The sequence below is a fragment of the Bufo gargarizans genome, chromosome 4, assembly GCF_014858855.1.
Source record: "Bufo gargarizans isolate SCDJY-AF-19 chromosome 4, ASM1485885v1, whole genome shotgun sequence".
NCBI lineage: Eukaryota > Metazoa > Chordata > Amphibia > Anura > Bufonidae > Bufo > Bufo gargarizans.
The window spans coordinates 142,229,204-142,247,026 of record NC_058083.1 but is presented as its reverse complement, the minus strand read 5'-3'; the positions used below and the strand labels follow the sequence as shown (position 1 = coordinate 142,247,026).

The following is a 17,823-nucleotide window of genomic DNA, read 5'->3' as shown; positions in this document are numbered from 1 at the left end:
GCGCAAGTACAACCACCTCTCCGTTCACTGCTATGGTACTGTCATTTCATAACTTTCAAAGCGGTGAATGGAAAGTGGCTGTGCTTGCGCAGCTGTTCTCTATTCACTTCAGGGGTCCCGTTCTGGAGATAGGGGCAGGTCCTAGATGTGGAACCTGCACCTATCTGACATTGATGGTATATCCTAGCGATATGCCATCAATGTCCCAGATGGGAATACCATTTTAACACAAATTCCGTTGGATCACTACTAAGAGACACCTTTACACCATAAGTCTTGGCAAGATGCTCACTAGGTTCCTTTTTCACCCATATAAAAAGTCTGCATAAAAAAGCAAAAACAATGTCCATAAAGAAAGCAAACACATTTCGTTTTATTTTACTAGGTAGAAAATGCTTGAAATAGGATCATTGAGCATAAATCCCACAATGTGCAGGATTTATTCATCTGTGGCTAATGATGTGTGATAAATGTACACATCTCACTGAGGATAGTTTACATTTTACATTTACCAGATCTTTAGAAATCAGTTTTAAAATCTGTTCAATCTTCGTCTTCTGATTTCCTCCAAGGATGGCTCCCGTGGCGCCCCATGACCTAAAAAAGATAGGAAAACACATTTTTACTGTTAATAAAAACAAAAATATACATAATGTTCCCAATTTATATGGCATATTGATTTGTCACAGAGATGCTTCCATACTACGGTAACGGTACCACAGAATGTGGACTACAAAGCTTCCAGAGGACTAGGTATTAAAAGGTTGTTGAACGTTACTAGAAATAGGCTTTTATCTTCAAAGGGTGGGGTTTACACAGGGAAAGTGCAGCCTGAAATACATGGACACAAAAAAAATTCTACATGGAAAAAATATAGACGCTGATTTACAAATCCTGTCTAGAATCTAGACAGCATAAACTTAGGCAGTCTAAAGGTGCACCAAATGTATCACTGTGGCTTACTCGGTATGTTATATCTGGTGTATAGTTAGAACTTTTGCATCTAAAAGGGATTGTCCTGCACTTTTATATTAATGGCCTACCCTCAGGATAGGTCATAAACATCTGATTGTTGAAGGTCTAAAACCCCATTGACCAGCTTTTCTACGGTAGCTGTGGCCAGAAGCACTGCTTTAATTTTCTTCAAAGGTAGCAGTGCTGCAGTAACCAGCTCAGTTCACTACATGGATGAGGCTATGTAGTTCCAGCCCTGGAACTGGCCAGGAGTTTGCAGGATGTTGGACCCCTACTGATCAGATATTGATGGCCTATCCTGAGTGTGGCGGAACCCGCCTCGCCACTGGGCATTGGAGAGGACTGGCTGCCCGCCTCCTACCTGCTGACTATGGCCCCTGGTGATTTGGTACGTTTGAATGCAATATTTGGGCATGTGCTATTTTATATTGCTGCTACTGGCCCTTTAATGGCCATCCGTGGACATGTCTGACTTTTAGGAGCAATGCCCCTTTAAGACTGTGTAGCAGATTGCATTCAGGCTGTCTTAAATACTATGCATGTTATTATGTGTTCAGTTGAATTGTATATGTGTATTCCAGGGTTCAAGTTAGTCCATTACGTTTGATAATTGTATTTTGTGGATTGCGTCTGAGACAATGCTATTGTGTTGGTAATTACGTCTCAGACAATGCTCATTGTGTTTTGTTTATTGCGTTACAGACAGAGGGAAGGGGATTTTGTGTACAATTGCTGGGAAGGTTTAAATACTGTAGATACATATGATTGGCTGTGGGTGGTACCTTGCTGGAAGATGTGTATAAATCAATGCTTGTGTTAAAATAAAGAGAGTTCCTGTTTTAAACCTCAAGGTGAAGTGTCGTCTCATCCTTGGGGGAGGATTTATTGCATGCTGTCCCAGTTTGACTGCTAGGAGTGAAAACCTATTTGTATGGTTCCTATTCAACTGCCTACAGCATTCATTGCTGGGAGAGGATTTATATGCTGGTTCGGTGATTGTGGTGTCTGCCAGAGTGCTTGGAAGCCTCAGGAAAACGCTAGGCGCATCCGTAAACGGAGGTACTCAGTCGGGGTGCCAGGTGATCCGTTACATTGGTGGCAAGCAGTGGGATGGCGTCCTAGTGCGAGGAGAAGCAGCTCAGAGACACCGGTAACGTGTGGAGTTACAAATTGAGGGCAAACGCTAGCACTCGTGCAGCGCCCCTGGGAGCAGAGGTATCCAGCGACTTGGAGCAGACAAGTATGGAAGGCTCTGAAGATGACTGGCTGGCCGAGGTGAGGCAGCGAGTGGACCAGTATGGAGATAATGTGTCCATGGATATATGCCAGGCCATCTGGAACCAGGTCACAGCCAAGCGACACGCAAGGATGGAACGAGAATTCCGACTGGCGAAAGAGAGAGAAATTGCCCAGCAGAAGGAGTGTTACAGCAGCCGAGCAGAGGCTGCATCCGAGGAGGTAAGCCGTTTCCCCTTGAGGTGGCCAGAGGAACCCGAAGTAGGGGTCCTCATAGACTGGTCCTGTGAGGAACCACAACAGGCAGGTGGAGACGGGACCGAGGTCTCTCCACCGGGATGCTGGGCAGCTGGCCCAGACCCTCAGCAGCAGCCGGAGTTGCCAGGTGTAGACGCAGGTGGTCCTTACTCGCAAATGTTGAGGGACCTCACAGACTGGTCCTGGGAAGACCCACAGATGGCAGGTGGAGATGGGACCGAGATCTCTCTACCGGCCCTACAGGGATACTGGGCAGCCGGCCCAGATCTCCAACTCCAGCAGCAGTACCAGGAGGAGGAGGTAAGCAACCCCTCCCCTCCACAGCCAACTCCAAACCAGGTACTGGGGTCAGTAGAGGAGTCGTTAGCCCCCTCTGGCCCCCTCCCAGCAGAAGAGCTGGCATCTGGGCAGAGCGCCGCTGGCCTCTGCCCTACTTGTCCCCTTACTACCCAGCAGGACTGTACTCCAGTCCCTCCAGCAGAAGAGCTGGCATCAGGGCAGAGAGCCGCTAGCCTCTGCTCCACCGACCCCCTTGTTACAGGGCTGGCTTGTACCCCCCTCGCCCCAGCAGAATTGCTGGCATCAGTGCAGAACACCGCTGGCCGCTGTTCCCCAAGTAGCCTCAGCGGTTTGCCTAGCACACCAAGGGGAGACAGCAAGCCCCACAACAGTGCAGATGGGACCGTAGTCTCTGTACCTGCACCACTGGAGATATGGACAGTCTGTCCTGGTCCACAACAACAGGACAATGTATTGGAAGGAGAGGCAGTCTGTTTTCCCCTACAACAAGGGAGGGTGTCGCAGAGAGAGGAGCCTGTTACCCCTTCCCCCCAGCAACAGCTTTGTTCAACCAGGGGAGAGGGCACCCTGGTTACCTTCCCCCCAAGTCATGGATCTACAACTGGGCACAAGTGGCAGGGGGCCATAGGGACAACTACACCCTTGGAGAAAGGCCGGCTGACTATCAGAGCCCCAGACCGCCTGGAGGTCTGGAGTCTGGATAGTCTCAATGGGAAAGGGGAGAAATGTGGCGGAACCCGCCTCGCCACTGGGCATTGGAGAGGACTGGCTGCCCGCCTCCTACCTGCTGACTATGGCCCCTGGTGATTTGGTACGTTTGAATGCAATATTTGGGCATGTGCTATTTTATATTGCTGCTACTGGCCCTTTAATGGCCATCCGTGGACATGTCTGACTTTTAGGAGCAATGCCCCTTTAAGACTGTGTAGCAGATTGCATTCAGGCTGTCTTAAATACTATGCATGTTATTATGTGTTCAGTTGAATTGTATATGTGTATTCCAGGGTTCAAGTTAGTCCATTACGTTTGATAATTGTATTTTGTGGATTGCGTCTGAGACAATGCTATTGTGTTGGTAATTACGTCTCAGACAATGCTCATTGTGTTTTGTTTATTGCGTTACAGACAGAGGGAAGGGGATTTTGTGTACAATTGCTGGGAAGGTTTAAATACTGTAGATACATATGATTGGCTGTGGGTGGTACCTTGCTGGAAGATGTGTATAAATCAATGCTTGTGTTAAAATAAAGAGAGTTCCTGTTTTAAACCTCAAGGTGAAGTGTCGTCTCATCCTTGGGGGAGGATTTATTGCATGCTGTCCCAGTTTGACTGCTAGGAGTGAAAACCTATTTGTATGGTTCCTATTCAACTGCCTACAGCATTCATTGCTGGGAGAGGATTTATATGCTGGTTCGGTGATTGTGGTGTCTGCCAGAGTGCTTGGAAGCCTCAGGAAAACGCTAGGCGCATCCGTAAACGGAGGTACTCAGTCGGGGTGCCAGGTGATCCGTTACACTGAGGATACATCATCCACATATAAGTACTGGGTAACCTACTTAAAGAGGTTATCCCTTGACTTATGTAAAAAATGAAAATCAGACATCATATAGGACATGGCAACCTCTTTCTAACAAAAGCTAGAACCAGCCCTGAACCTCACATGGATCCAGAGATCTCCCCATTCATTGTTCTGCTAGATTTATATTAAGCTGGCAACTCAAAGTGTCACGGTAGGTGAGGAAAGAGAAGAGAACAAATACAACAGTAACAAAAACACCAGGCTAGGCCCCAATCCCTGCGCCTTTCCCTGACTGGTGACAGCATGAGCAAATCCTAAAGGTGGAAATGCTCATGCGCTGGAACCTAAGCCCTGCTGACACTGAAACAAACCCTCAGCTAGGGAGCTGGAGATAAGACAACCGGTTCCTTGCTCTTGCGAAGGAACCAGCGTCTCACTGAGGCCTAGCCAGAACACACAACAAAAGGGAAGGAAGGAGGACTTGGCTTTAGACGGACGGGGAGCAGGAAATCCACCAAACACTAGCTGAGAACTCCATGAGCAAATATAAAATGCAAGGGCTATAGTGAGAGGCGGGTATAAATAGCACCACTAAATAGCTAATAAGCAGAACCTCTGGGGAGGTGGGATCCTGCCCAAAACCACAACATAGAGAAACAGACAATCTGTCAGATAGACTCACGTGCAGCAAGTCTGTCAGATCTTCTCAGGCCTCTCACAGGGCAGGGCGTGACACAAAGGGAGTGTCTATTCTGCTGCAGCTAAAGGGGCGTTTCTCATCTCTCCCTATCACAGCTCAGGGGGCAGTTAAGGGATGAAACTGAGCATGTGCGGAGATCTCAATGAGCAGAACAAAGAAATAAGGAAAATGAACAAACAGCAGGTGGCGCTATACATTATATTTTATTGAATAACTCGGTTGCTATGCAAAATTTTTAATTACATGCAATTACAAAAGTATTCAGGTCCTGGTTTGAAAACTGTAGAATATTTTTTGTGGGACAACCCCTTTAAGCTATGTCCCCTTTAAGCTGGAAAGCCAAAACAGGCGAGCTAGGCGAAGCTAGTGGATGATTCTTTTAGATGAAGTCAATTAAGAAAATAGTCTAAAACTGACATTGACATTGTATGACATCAATGCTCATGAACTGGGTGCAAAATACAACAGAATTAATTCATAATAGTAAATGTGCTCCACAATATGAGCATGTCCAGTATAGAGAGATAAATACAGACAATGTATCCATAGTCCATGTCCTCATTTAACTCCGTATTTTAATAATGGTCAGTTATGTTAGAGGGCTTGTCTGGTTTACAAAACCCATTTTCATATACTCTAATAGGGAATTTTAGTTTCTAAAGGAGGGATCCTCTGTTTAGCATTTCTTGGCCAGAGTGGACATTGGTTGCAAAGAGCCTGGATGATCTGTCCTGTCCTACATTACACAGTAATGCCTGATCAGTGATCAGTGATTTGATCAGTGATTTCCATCAGTGATTGGGAGCCACAACTTGGATGGAAGCCTTCACAGACATAAGGTAAAGATCTGCACCTGTTCTGTGTTTAGAGCTGCACCTGGTTTTGGATGAAAATCACTTATGGAAATCACTGACCGAACACTGATGTGTGAATGAGGCATAACCCATTAATTTGAATGAGCCCAGTGTAATGCCTTATTTTCCCTGTGGTAGCACTGTAGGGAAACTGAGCTCTTAGGGCTCCACAATGCACGGGCACTGTCCGTGTGCACACTGTTGACGGATGCGGACCCATTAACTTGAATGGGTCCACGATCCGCAAGAGACGGTCTGCACCTCTAAAACAATAGGACGTGTTCTATTTTTTGGCGTTGTGGAGACACGGACTGAAATCCCACAGAAGCTCTTCTTAGCCTAACCCCTTTGGTTATTCCCTTTTTACTAGAATGGTTTCCACAAAAAACAGCTATTTCCAGAGATTTCTGCTTCAGGGAGTCCTGGTAAGAGCATACTTACGTAGATAATTACACATCTGCAAGGGCACCTCACAGCAAGTGTACACCGATGCATCACATGGTAATGAATATGATTAATCGAATTATCATAAATTTGCCTGGTCCTTCTGAGCAACAGACACCCCTAGCCACTCTCTACTCTTCCCTCTGTGAAAGAAACATAGAAACATAGAATGTGTCGGCAGATAAGAACCATTTGGCCCATCTAGTCTGCCCAATATATCTGAATCCTATGAATAGTCCCTGGCCCTATCTTATATGAAGGATAGCCTTATGCCTATCCCATGCATGTTTAAACTCCTTCACTGTATTTGCAGCTACCACTTCTGCCGGAAGGCTATTCCATGCATCCACTACTCTCTCAGTAAAGTAATACTTTCTTATATTACTTTTAAACCTTTGTCCCTCTAATTTAAAACTGTGTCCTCTTGTGGTAGTTTTTCTTCTTTTAAATATTCTCTCCTCCTTTACCGAGTTGATTCCCTTTATGTATTTAAAAGTTTCTATCATATCCCCTCTGTCTCTTCTTTCTTCCAAGCTATACATGTTAAGGTCCTTTAACCTTTCCTGGTAAGTTTTATTCTGCAATCCATGTACCAGTTTAGTAGCTCTTCTCTGAACTCTCTCCAAAGTATCAATATCCTTCTGGAGATATGGCCTCCAGTACTGCGCACAATACTCCAAGTGAGGTCTCACCAGTGTTCTGTACAGCGGCATAAGCACTTCACTCTTTCTACTGCTTATACCTCTCCCTATACATCCAAGCATTCTGCTGGCATTTCGTGCTGCTCTATTACATTGTCTTCCCACCTTTAAGTCTTCTGAAATAATTACTCCTAAATCCCTTTCCTCAGATACTGAGGTCAGGACTGTGTCAAATATTCTATATTCTGCCCTTGGGTTTTTACGCCCCAGGTGCATTATCTTGCACTTATCCACATTAAATTTCAGTTGCCAGAGTTCTGACCATTCTTCTAGTTTTCCTAGATCCTTTTCCATTTGGCGTTTCCCTCCAGGAACATCAACCCTGTTACATATCTTTGTGTCATCAGCAAAAAGACAAACCTTACCATCGAGGCCTTTTGCAATATCACTTATGAAGATATTAAACAAAATTGGTCCCAGTACAGATCCCTGTGGAACCCCACTGGTAACATGACCTTGTTTTGAATGTTCTCCATTGACTACAACCCTCTGTTGTCTGTCACTCAGCCACTGCCTAATCCACTCAACAATATGGGAGTCCATGCTCAATGACTGCAGTTTATTGATAAGTCTTCTGTGTGGGACAGTGTCAAAAGCCTTACTAAAATCTAGATATGCGATGTCTACTGCACCTCCACCGTCTATTATTTTAGTCACCCAGTCAAAAAAATCTATAAGATTTGTTTGACATGATCTCCCTGAAGTAAACCCATATTGTTTTTCATCTTGCAATCCATGGGATTTTAGATGTTCCACAATCCTATCCTTTAATAGGGTTTCCATTAATTTGCCTACTATTGATGTCAGACTCACTGGTCTATAGTTGCCCGATTCCTCCCTACTACCTTTCTTGTGAATGGGCACGACATTTGCCAATTTCCAATCTTCCGGGACGACTCCTGTTACTAATGATTGGTTAAATAAATCTGTTAACGGTTTTGCCAGCTCACCACGAAGCTCTTTTAATAATTTTGGGTGTATCTCATCAGGCCCCTGTGACTTATTTGTCTTCACTTTAGACAGCAAACTTAGAACATCTTCCTCTGTAAAGACACATGCATCAAACAATTTATTAGTCATCCTTTCTAGTGGAGGTCCTTCTCCTTCTTTTTCTTTTGTAAAAACTGAACAGAAGTATTCATTAAGGCAGTCGGCTAGCCCTTTATTCTCTTCTACATACCTCCCGTCCTTTGTTTTTCATTTAGTTATTCCTTGTTTTAATTTCCTTTTTTCATTTATATATCTGAAGAATGTCTTATCCCCTTTTTTCATAGACTGAGCTAGTTTTTCTTCTGCCTGCACTTTAGAAGTTCTTATAACTTGCTTGGCCTCTTTCTGCCTAATCTTGTAGATTTCCTTATCTTCATTGCTCTGTTTTTTTTTATAATTACAAAATGCTAGCTTTTTATTTTGAATGATTTGGGCCACTTCTGCTGAGTACCACAGTGGTCTCTTCCTTTTTTTGCTTTTTTGACAAGTCTAATGCAATTTTCTGTTGCCTTCAATAATGCACCTTTTAAGTAGTCCCATTTCTCCTGGACTCCATGTAATCCGTTCCAGTCTGATAAGGACTCATTTATGACTAATTTCATTTTTGAAAAGTCTGTTTTTCTAAAATCTAAAACTTTTGTTTTTGTGTGGTGGGACTCTTTCACAGTTCTTATATTAAACCACACTGACTGGTGATCACTAGATCCCAAGGTTTCCCTACAATGACATCATATACCGAATCCCCATTTGTGAATACCAAATCCAAAATGGCCTCCCTCCGGGTTGGCTCCTCAACCATTTGTTGTAGGGAATTTAGAATATCTGTACTCCTGGTAGAACTTGCTATTTTGGTTTTCCAGTTTATATCTGGAAGATTGAAATCTCCCATGATGATAACTTCTCCTTTCATTGTCATTTTAGCTATTTCTTCAACTAGTAGATCATCTAGTTCTTTAACTTGACCAGGTGGTCTATATATCACACCTACACGAGTTACTGCATGATTAGCAAACTGCAACGTAACCCAAACTGACTCTATGTTGGCCTCACCAACTTGTATTAGGTTAGATTTAATGCTATCTTTCACATACAGGGCCACTCCTCCTCCTTTCTTGCCTTCTCTGTCTCTTCTGTATAAAGAGTACCCTGGTATGGTTATGTCCCAGTCATTTCTTTCATTAAACCATGTCTCCGTAACAGCCACTAAATCTACATTCTCAGATGCCATTATTGACCCAAGTTCATTGATTTTTTTACCTAAACTGCGAGCATTTGTAGACAGGACTCTGAGCTTATCATTTCTTAACCTCTGTGCTTCTGACCTGTTCTGGCATTGTTTCGGGGGGCAATTGGACTCTTTTATTTTCACTCTTTTGCCCCCCCCCCCTTCCTAGTTTAAATACTCTTTCTTGGAGTTGTTCACTAAGTACATTTGTTCCTTTGAGAGAAAGATGCAATTTCTCAAAACCCCCCTACATGTGCCCCTCACCGGTAATATACTTACCCCACTCCTGGCACCGATCCTGGTCCCCGTACCACCGCTGCTAGAGTGGCGCCGGGAGAAGGGTAAGTATATTACCGGTGAGGGGCTCAGCACATGTGGGGGGTTTGAGAAATTAGATAACCACTTTAACTTGAATGCTCCCTTCTTCTAAACCAGATAACCTCTATAAGGGAGCTTAATTTTCCCTCATGCACATAGCCGTATTGCAGCCCGCATACAGCGGGTTCGCAATACACGGGCACCGGTCATGTGCACCCCACACCACAAATGGGTCCGCAATCTGGGAGATGTGGTGCGTAACAGAGACACGGATCAGAGGCCCACGGAAGCACTACGGAGTGCTTTCATGGGTTTTCCTGTTCTGTATGCCTTTGTACTGCGGACCGTTGGATGCGGATCACGGACCCCATTCAAATAAATTGATCCACGATCCGCATGCGGATGCCCCACAATTGGTGCCCTTGCATTGCGGACCGCAGCACGGGCCCAGCCAGCATACCCTAAGGGTATGGCTCAGGTAGTAGATCCTAACCTAAAGGACAATATAAAGGAACACCATATGTTCCTGTTTTTGCATCCTATCTCAGTTTTGAAAGCAAAAAACCTATAAAAACTGCCCTGCGTGACCCTAGCATAAAAATATCTTCCATCTTAAGGCCAGTGTTTAGCCGCGGCTAGGTCATAAATTGTCAACCACTGCCCTTGTGCTGCTTGGCCCATCTGTTTGATACAGATATGACAGATCTCTCATACTCTCTACACTAGGTCTACTATTGCATAAATGACAAACGGGTGGACAGCCATCTGCAGGCTAATGCCACTCAGTCAGCAGTTTTCAGGCCGTTTATCTAGAAACTCCTGTTAAGTACTTGGATTTGGCTTAATGCAGGTCAGCCAGAGGAAGCACTTTATTAATGAGCCACTTAGACTAAAGTAGCATAACAGCTTTAAGTAAACTGTAATTAGCTTGTATTACAGCCCAGGGTCCAGCAGGTGGCAGCACAGTTGTTTGTAGTTAACACTGGCACTAGAACTAGGACAAATGCCAGTCAGCAAAGCTTTTCACATAGTAAGCAGAATTAGGCTTATTTTGAAACAGATGGGCTCTACAGAAGCCGCTGTACTGAATGTTATGGAGTTGTTTATTGTCTGGCTGGTTTCAAAATCAGGGATTACGCTGCAGCATCGAGCAGTTTCTGTGCCACATCAGGGTTCAAACAGTGAGTGAAAGCTCTCGGGATACCCACACTCTCGTTTTATTTTCCAATCAACCCTGTGTGGTTTCAATTTAAACTCGTATATCACCCACATTGAAAAAACAAATAAATATACAGAGGACTGCTCATCCCCCACTACATCCATGTGCAGACAATACACCACTGTGCATTAAAAGACATTTATTTTCCTGGCACATTTAATTCTGTCAAAAACCCTCAACAAGACCTGGAAGATTATTCAAATGTAACTTTTACTTATGATGATTAAAATAAATAAATAAATATACAAAATAAGTGCGGTGAAATACATTCAGTAAAATGGTATAACTATACCGTACACCCCTGGTAGTAGGAAATTGTTATGTCTGATAGCAGCAGCAGGAATCAAGACTATTATCCACACGTGGATCCACACCCCCACAGTTTAAGCTATTTCTTGAGAAAGTCTCCTTCTTAATGAAGATGGACTGGGTAGAGGCGTCTTCCAGGAAGGAGATCCATGTGAAGCAATTATTTGCATGCTGGGAGAGCTTCATAGATATACTGCCCCTCCAGGTTAGAAGATGCATCCAGGAATGTTTTCAACTCACTTCCTGGTCTCAGATGCGTGTCTTACTAAACAATCCGCCAATCTCAGGGATATGATCCTACTTGAGGGCTCAGCGGGGGTTCCTGCGCGCCACGTGCTTGCTTGGATTCTAATTCCATTAACTGTGGAGGAGAGGTGAACATGTTGGGCTACTGTTATGTTCTATTCATCTTGCGGTTTGCAAGGAGTCAAGTTATGGTTTTTGTACTACTAATTCCCTATAACTCATCCTTTCCCCATCCCCTCTCCTTTCCCCCTCACCCCCTTCTAAAAACAGACTGGTGTCGGAAGGTTGACGTAATAGCTCCTATATACTACCCTGATTGTCTATGTTGGGACGTTTACCGAAGATTTGATGCTGTAAAGTACTATTTACCATATCACACTGTATGTACTCCTTTATTGTGTCAACCTGAAATAAAAACATTTGAAAATATAACTGTACCGTATGCACCTTTACACAATAGTTCCCGGAGACACAATGGAATGATCTTACCAAATCCAGGAACGCAGACTGTAGCTTTTAGTCTATTGCAGTGCCGTACTTGGGTAATGATGAAGAGGCGGATGCTTATATCAGCGTGGCTTGCTCGGGGACTGGAACTACGGGACCCTAGATGTTAACCCTACCTAGCAATAGGTGGGGGGCTAGTAGTCCCTGCCTAGCAGTATACAGAGCACCCTCCCCGATGGGGGCTACCCCATCAGGAACCTGTCCCTAAATGGGGCCTAAACCCTAAATATGTCCCTCACTTATGTCCCGACATGCCATGTTTCATCCCTGAATGGGACTCCTCAGGTGATATATAGGTAAAGAGGGAAATATAAATAACCCAATGTAAGATAGGCTGTCTTTCTTGACAGCCTATCTGTTAGCATAGTAGTCTCAATAAATGTTATGTCGTGAACTGAGTGTACCTTGTGAGATAAAATAATACATAACTTTTATTAGTGTAGGCAACGTAGTTGCCTTATTTGTGGGAGGGGAGGCTCCCGCACATGCTACTTAAAGCACCACTACGCCTTCCCCCTGTCAGCTCCCTTTCGATTCCCGGCACAGCGCGGCGTGCAGTGGCGGTGTGCGCAGGCGCGGCTTCAACTTCCGGGTCACGAGCAGGGTCAGCGTCCTCAGCGCTCCATCGGACGGCCGGCAGGGTTTCTTCACCGGTCCTTCGGCGCGTGTTGTCCGGTCCGGTATGGGTAAGTTCGGCACTCAAGTGCCTCTTCTTTCCTACAGCCGGGCCCCACGTCCAGCCAGCGCTTGGCTCCGTTACATGCGGCTCAGCACATCCGAATCAGTGCAGCTGCCGCAAACCACATGTGTACAGTAGGACTCCGGCTCTAATTTCCATGGTAACAGTATGGGTCGTAGTAGTCACCACTTAATAGGGGTCAGATTTATGTACAGCACGTAACTGTTCCCATAGGAGCGTTAAAATCGTTGTTTGTTTTTCAACATAGCAGCCACATGTCAGTGGCCATGTACCGCATAATAGTAACGACGTGATTCTGACCATACTAACGGAGCTAACACCAGCCCTACATTCTCTGAGCGCACATAGGTTGCGTTATTCTAGTTGGTAAAACTTTTCGTACAGGTAATTTTCTCTGCATCAAGACCTGCTCGCTCTCCATGACGTTCAGTTTTACATGAGTACCGTGTTTACGTGGTTTATATGTTTTACATTTTTTTCCCCTCTCTCAAGGTTCACATATTTATGTTCCAATGGTATTGTCTGAATATGAATGTTGCTATTTGTTCATAACAGGTGTCTGCCCGTGCACTGCGGTTCAGCCGAATATATTTCAATTTCCTACGGAGTCTTTGCTCAGGTATATCTCTATATACAAGTGTCACGGTTACACCAGGCTCATGGTTATCAGCTGATCTATGTTCTATGTTTTGGTGTTGCAGTTGCAGTAACTACAGGTAGCCTGGTAAAAAAAAATATAATAATAAACCCTTCACACCACGGGTACAATGTACAGCCATGGTTAGTTATCATAAAACGCAGACATGTCGAATCCCTGTCACGCCAGCAGGCACGTTCGGCAGGTCTGTCACGTCTTCAGACTCAATAAGTCCTGTCACGACTTCAGGCACTCGTCAAGTCTGTCACGTCCTCAGACACGATGTAAGTCCTGTCACGACTTCAGGCATACTCGGAGTCTGTCACCTCCACAGATACAACATAAGTCCTGTCACGACCTCAGACGCCAACGCAACCCTGTCACATCCGCTCCTCATCCTAGGTCATGTCCAAGCTAGTCACGGCTGTCGACAGTCCAGGTACATGCCTTTCAGTCTCAATAGCACGACTTTAACAGTAGGTCCACAGATAGGCATGGTCACCTCCCCACGGTAGAGCGCTGGCTTTTATGGCTGTACATTGCATTCTGTTATACACAGTGTGGCTCATGGTGGACAAGAGCTACACAGGGTGGTTATCCTTAGGCTTGTGTTTCCGTTCCTTTCACTCTCAGTGTCACCAGGGCGCACAATAGTAGTCACTCTACACACATAGTTAGCGCACGATTCACACGGTTCATGTCTTTCTAGATGGAGCTGCCACAAATTCAGGATCCACTGCATCATCATCCCAAGCAAGCGGGGACCCGCAGTCGGACAGAGATGTCACTCCGTCATTAGGGCCTTGGACCGTTTCTAAAATCACTACGGAGCTGTTACGCAGAGGCATCCCATTCCCAGCATCCGCCAGGAAGGCTGAATTATTTTGCCTGTTACAGTCTGAACTGGGGTCCAGCCAAGAGTTATTCTCCTCAAACACTATACAGACTTCCATTACGCAGCTACATGCCGCGATCAACAATATTGATTCCTCTATGTCTAGCTTCCATACTAGACTAGAGGCTATAGAGAACAGGGCCACCACCTCCAGCACCGCCATACTAAGACCACTGACTCTGTCAGTCCCCGAGACGACCACGGCTACCTTTCCCCCTAACTTCCCCAATATTGCGCCTTCACATTTCATACCGGCCAATATTAGGCAGGATATCCTAGACGGTAAGGACGTGAACTTAGCTTGCTTACTCATTGCTACACACGAGGTACCTGATAACAAGACCATCGCCTGCGGTGAGGTGTCAGTCATTCTTAAATAAAGGGATGTCAAACCGCAAACTCAGTATCACAGACTTTGTTCTGGTGTTTAGCCTGTACCGGGACGTAGTTTGTTCCGTGTCCCCCAGTCGCCGCAAGGAATTAGACTTGTACCTTTACAAAGTAGTGGATCTAGGTCATAAATACAGGGGAACGGCATTCTATGACTACCATAGATGTTTTTCCGCAAAGGCAGCAGCTTTACTCACGCAATTCCAGCACACGGTCGACTGGTCAGTTACCGACACTAAGCTTTTCTGTCGCCCCGCGTGTTCCACATGTGGTTCTCACTCCCATACCGCAGAATGGTGCTCATCTAACAACCCTCCAGCAGGCTGCTCCCAGGTAAAATATGCTTCTGATAGTGTCACGCCCAAGTCCACAACAGGGGTAGACAAATTAGGCAATCAAATACCTAGGCAAGTCACAGATTCGTAATAACTTTAATTCCGCAGGGTGCTTCATGTAGACGTACTAGCTACATTCCTGGTAGACCATCCAGACAAACAATGGGTGAATTTCCTCCTTAGTGGTTTTACTAAGGGCTTCCATACAGGCCAGATATCCTTACCACAAACCATATACGAGTGCAGGAATTTATTGTCAGCCATCAGGAACCCCGAGGCAGTTAGTAGCCTCATTCAATCAGAATTGGCGAAAGGCTATCTGATAGGCCCTCTGCGTCAGCCCCCATTCGAGTGCTGGAGAATCAGTCCTATAGGTATGGTCATTGGGAAATTTTCAAATAAAAAACGCCTTATTTATGACCTGTCAGCTCCACATTCTTCAGACATTCCTAGCCTCAATGCTCTTATTCCCTCTGAGGAGTTTGGCATGAAATATGCATCCATAGACGAGGCAATCCAGGTAATACTGTCTTTGGGACAGCACGCGTGGCAGTCAAAGGCAGATATCACCGATGCTTTTAAACGGTTACCTATTCACCCCCTACTTTGGCAGTGGCACGGCATTAAATGGGATGGTCTGAACTATTTTGCCAATTGTCTCACATTCGGTTCAAAATCAAGCTCGCGGCAGTTCGATCAATTTGCTGGAAGTCTGCACTGGATTCTCGAGCATACCTTCAGTGCCCATCACGTCATACATTATCAAGACGACTTTCTGTTGATCGAACCTCCATCTTGGCTTCCTAGGGATGTGGGGGTTTTGACTGAAGTCTTTGGGAAGCTCGGTGTTCCAGTAGCTGATCATAAACTCGACAGACCACACACTAGATTGACGTTCTTAGGCATCCAGCTAGACACTGACACGTTACAAGCCAGTTTGCCTCAGGACTAGTTACAGAGAGTCAGAGACACAGTTCATAGGTTAGCTCACGCAGGCGTTTGTTTCAGAGCAGATCTTCAGAGTCTACTGGGTATGGTCAACTACGCCATGAGGATTATCCCGCAGGGCAGGACTTTTATCTCTAGACTCCTTAGCCTGCTTCCGTTAACAACAGACCAAGATAGCCAAGTGAGGTTAGATCAACAGGCTTTGGCCGATCTTATCATGTGGGACCTGTTCCTTTCCAGTTGGAACGGCATTTCATTTTTCACTCCGGCAGTATCTAGTGAATCTCCGGTCCTCCATGTCGATGCTTGGTCAGCTATAGGGTTCGCGGCCATTTACGGCAGCCATTGGCTAGCCAACGCTTGGCCACCCGAGGTCATGCTTATTCCGGGATTTTCCCGATGTTCCTCGTTATTCGAGATATACCCTATTGTTGCTGCAGCACAGGCATGGGGAGCTTACTGGAGCAAGCACCCAGTTTTAATTTTAATGGATAATGCAGGTCTGGCAGCCTTGCTTAATAAGGGCAGTTCAGCTTCCACAGAGATCATGTCCTTCATGAGGCAATTTATCTGGTTGGCTTTGGAACACCAGTTCCATTTCGATTGTGTACATATTCCCGGGAAGGTAAATGTTGCAGCAGACACACTATCCAGGGGTAAATTGCAGTTTTTCTTTCAGATTTCACCAGAGGCGGACCCAACACCAACCCCAACACCTTTGCACAACCTGTTAGTCATGCATTAAGGGTGCACCTGGATACAGCCAGGGTTCTCATGCAGAAGTCATTATCCAAGAACACGGCGAGGACGTACCAGACGGCTTGGTCCCACTTCACTAGGTTTCAGCTATTGTGTCCACAACAGGGTTTGGATCACGTCACACACCTACTCGCGTTCATAGCATTTTGCCACTCAGACCTTAAAGAGGACCTTTCACCAGAATTAAACTTCTAAAGTAACTATACAGGCATGTAGAGCGGCGCCCAGGGACCCCCCTGCACTTACTGTTATACCTGGGCGCCGCTCCGTTCTCCCGTTATTGCCTCCGGTATCTTCACAGTTAGGCTCCACCCAGGGAAACCTGCCGGCGCCTCCTTCTGCAGCATGGGAGAAGGAGCGCCGGCAGGTTCCCCTGGGTGGAGCCTAACTGTAAAGATACCGGAGGCAATTACGGGAGAACGGAGCGGCGCCCAGGTATAACAGTAAGTGCAGGGGGGTCCCTGGGCGCCGCTCTACATGCCTGTATAGTTACTTTAGAAGTTTAATTCTGGTGAAAGGTCCTCTTTAAACTTTCTCATGGTACAATCAAGTTATATTTAGCTGTAATACAACACTATTGGCATATTTCCTATCCCGACAGGCCTTCCTTATTTTTAGCGCACCCCATTAAAGCGTATACATAAATCTTCAGCTGTTAGTAAGATTTCCAGGAGACCCTTCTCAGGGGAAATGTTCAAGTCCTTGTCGATGTTCTTAAGTGCAAACCCCTTTGGTTTGAAAACAAGCGCCTTGATCAAAACAGCCCTGTATTTATGTTTTTACGGGTTCCTACGACCCGGGGAATTCACGTGCTCTAGCAGCGCCTTTGTTCAGAAACAATATTTAAAATGCTTAGGCTCCCATTACGTCCCCACACTCGATCATACTAAGACTACTAGAACTGGCGAAACCACTAAGGTTAAATATTTCACTACGGGTAACAAGTGGTGTCCAGTGGCAGTCTTTGACGAATGGGCGGTTCTGATCAAACACGCTCCACCCGACTCCCCTCTTTTAGCGCACAACTCTGGGCCGCTCAGCATTCAAACATTCCTGAAATACATTCACGTCTTGCTGCCTAAACTAGATGTTGATTCACTAAGCATTACCGGCCATTCATTCAGAATAGGAGCAGCCTCTGCCGCCTCTAAAAACAATGTACCGGGTCACATCATAAAGAAACTGGGTCGTTGGAAATCACGGTGTTACACTCGTTACATCCCAACCCTAAACGAGAGATGTCATTAGCTTTTCAGAATTTGCTGTTGTAATATGTTTCAATACAGTTCTTTGTCTTCACACTACCGTGTCTTGTATTTTTGGCCCCTTTAGGCTACCCTTTACAGCAGTTCCGCCAC

General features: G+C 45.4%; 1 protein-coding gene across 3 annotated transcripts in view; it reads right to left on the bottom strand.

Annotated features, from left to right (window-relative positions):
* Nucleotides 1-353: 353 nt before the first annotated feature.
* RHBDD1 (rhomboid domain containing 1) overlaps nt 354-17,823 on the bottom strand; it is a 93,600-nt gene continuing 76,130 nt past the window's right edge. For all 3 annotated transcript variants that reach the window (XM_044289436.1, XM_044289437.1, XM_044289438.1), the window contains exon 7: nt 354-597. In XM_044289436.1, coding sequence (XP_044145371.1) covers nt 533-597 — 65 coding nt within the window. In that variant the 3' untranslated portion in view covers nt 354-532. The remainder of the gene's footprint in view (nt 598-17,823) is intronic.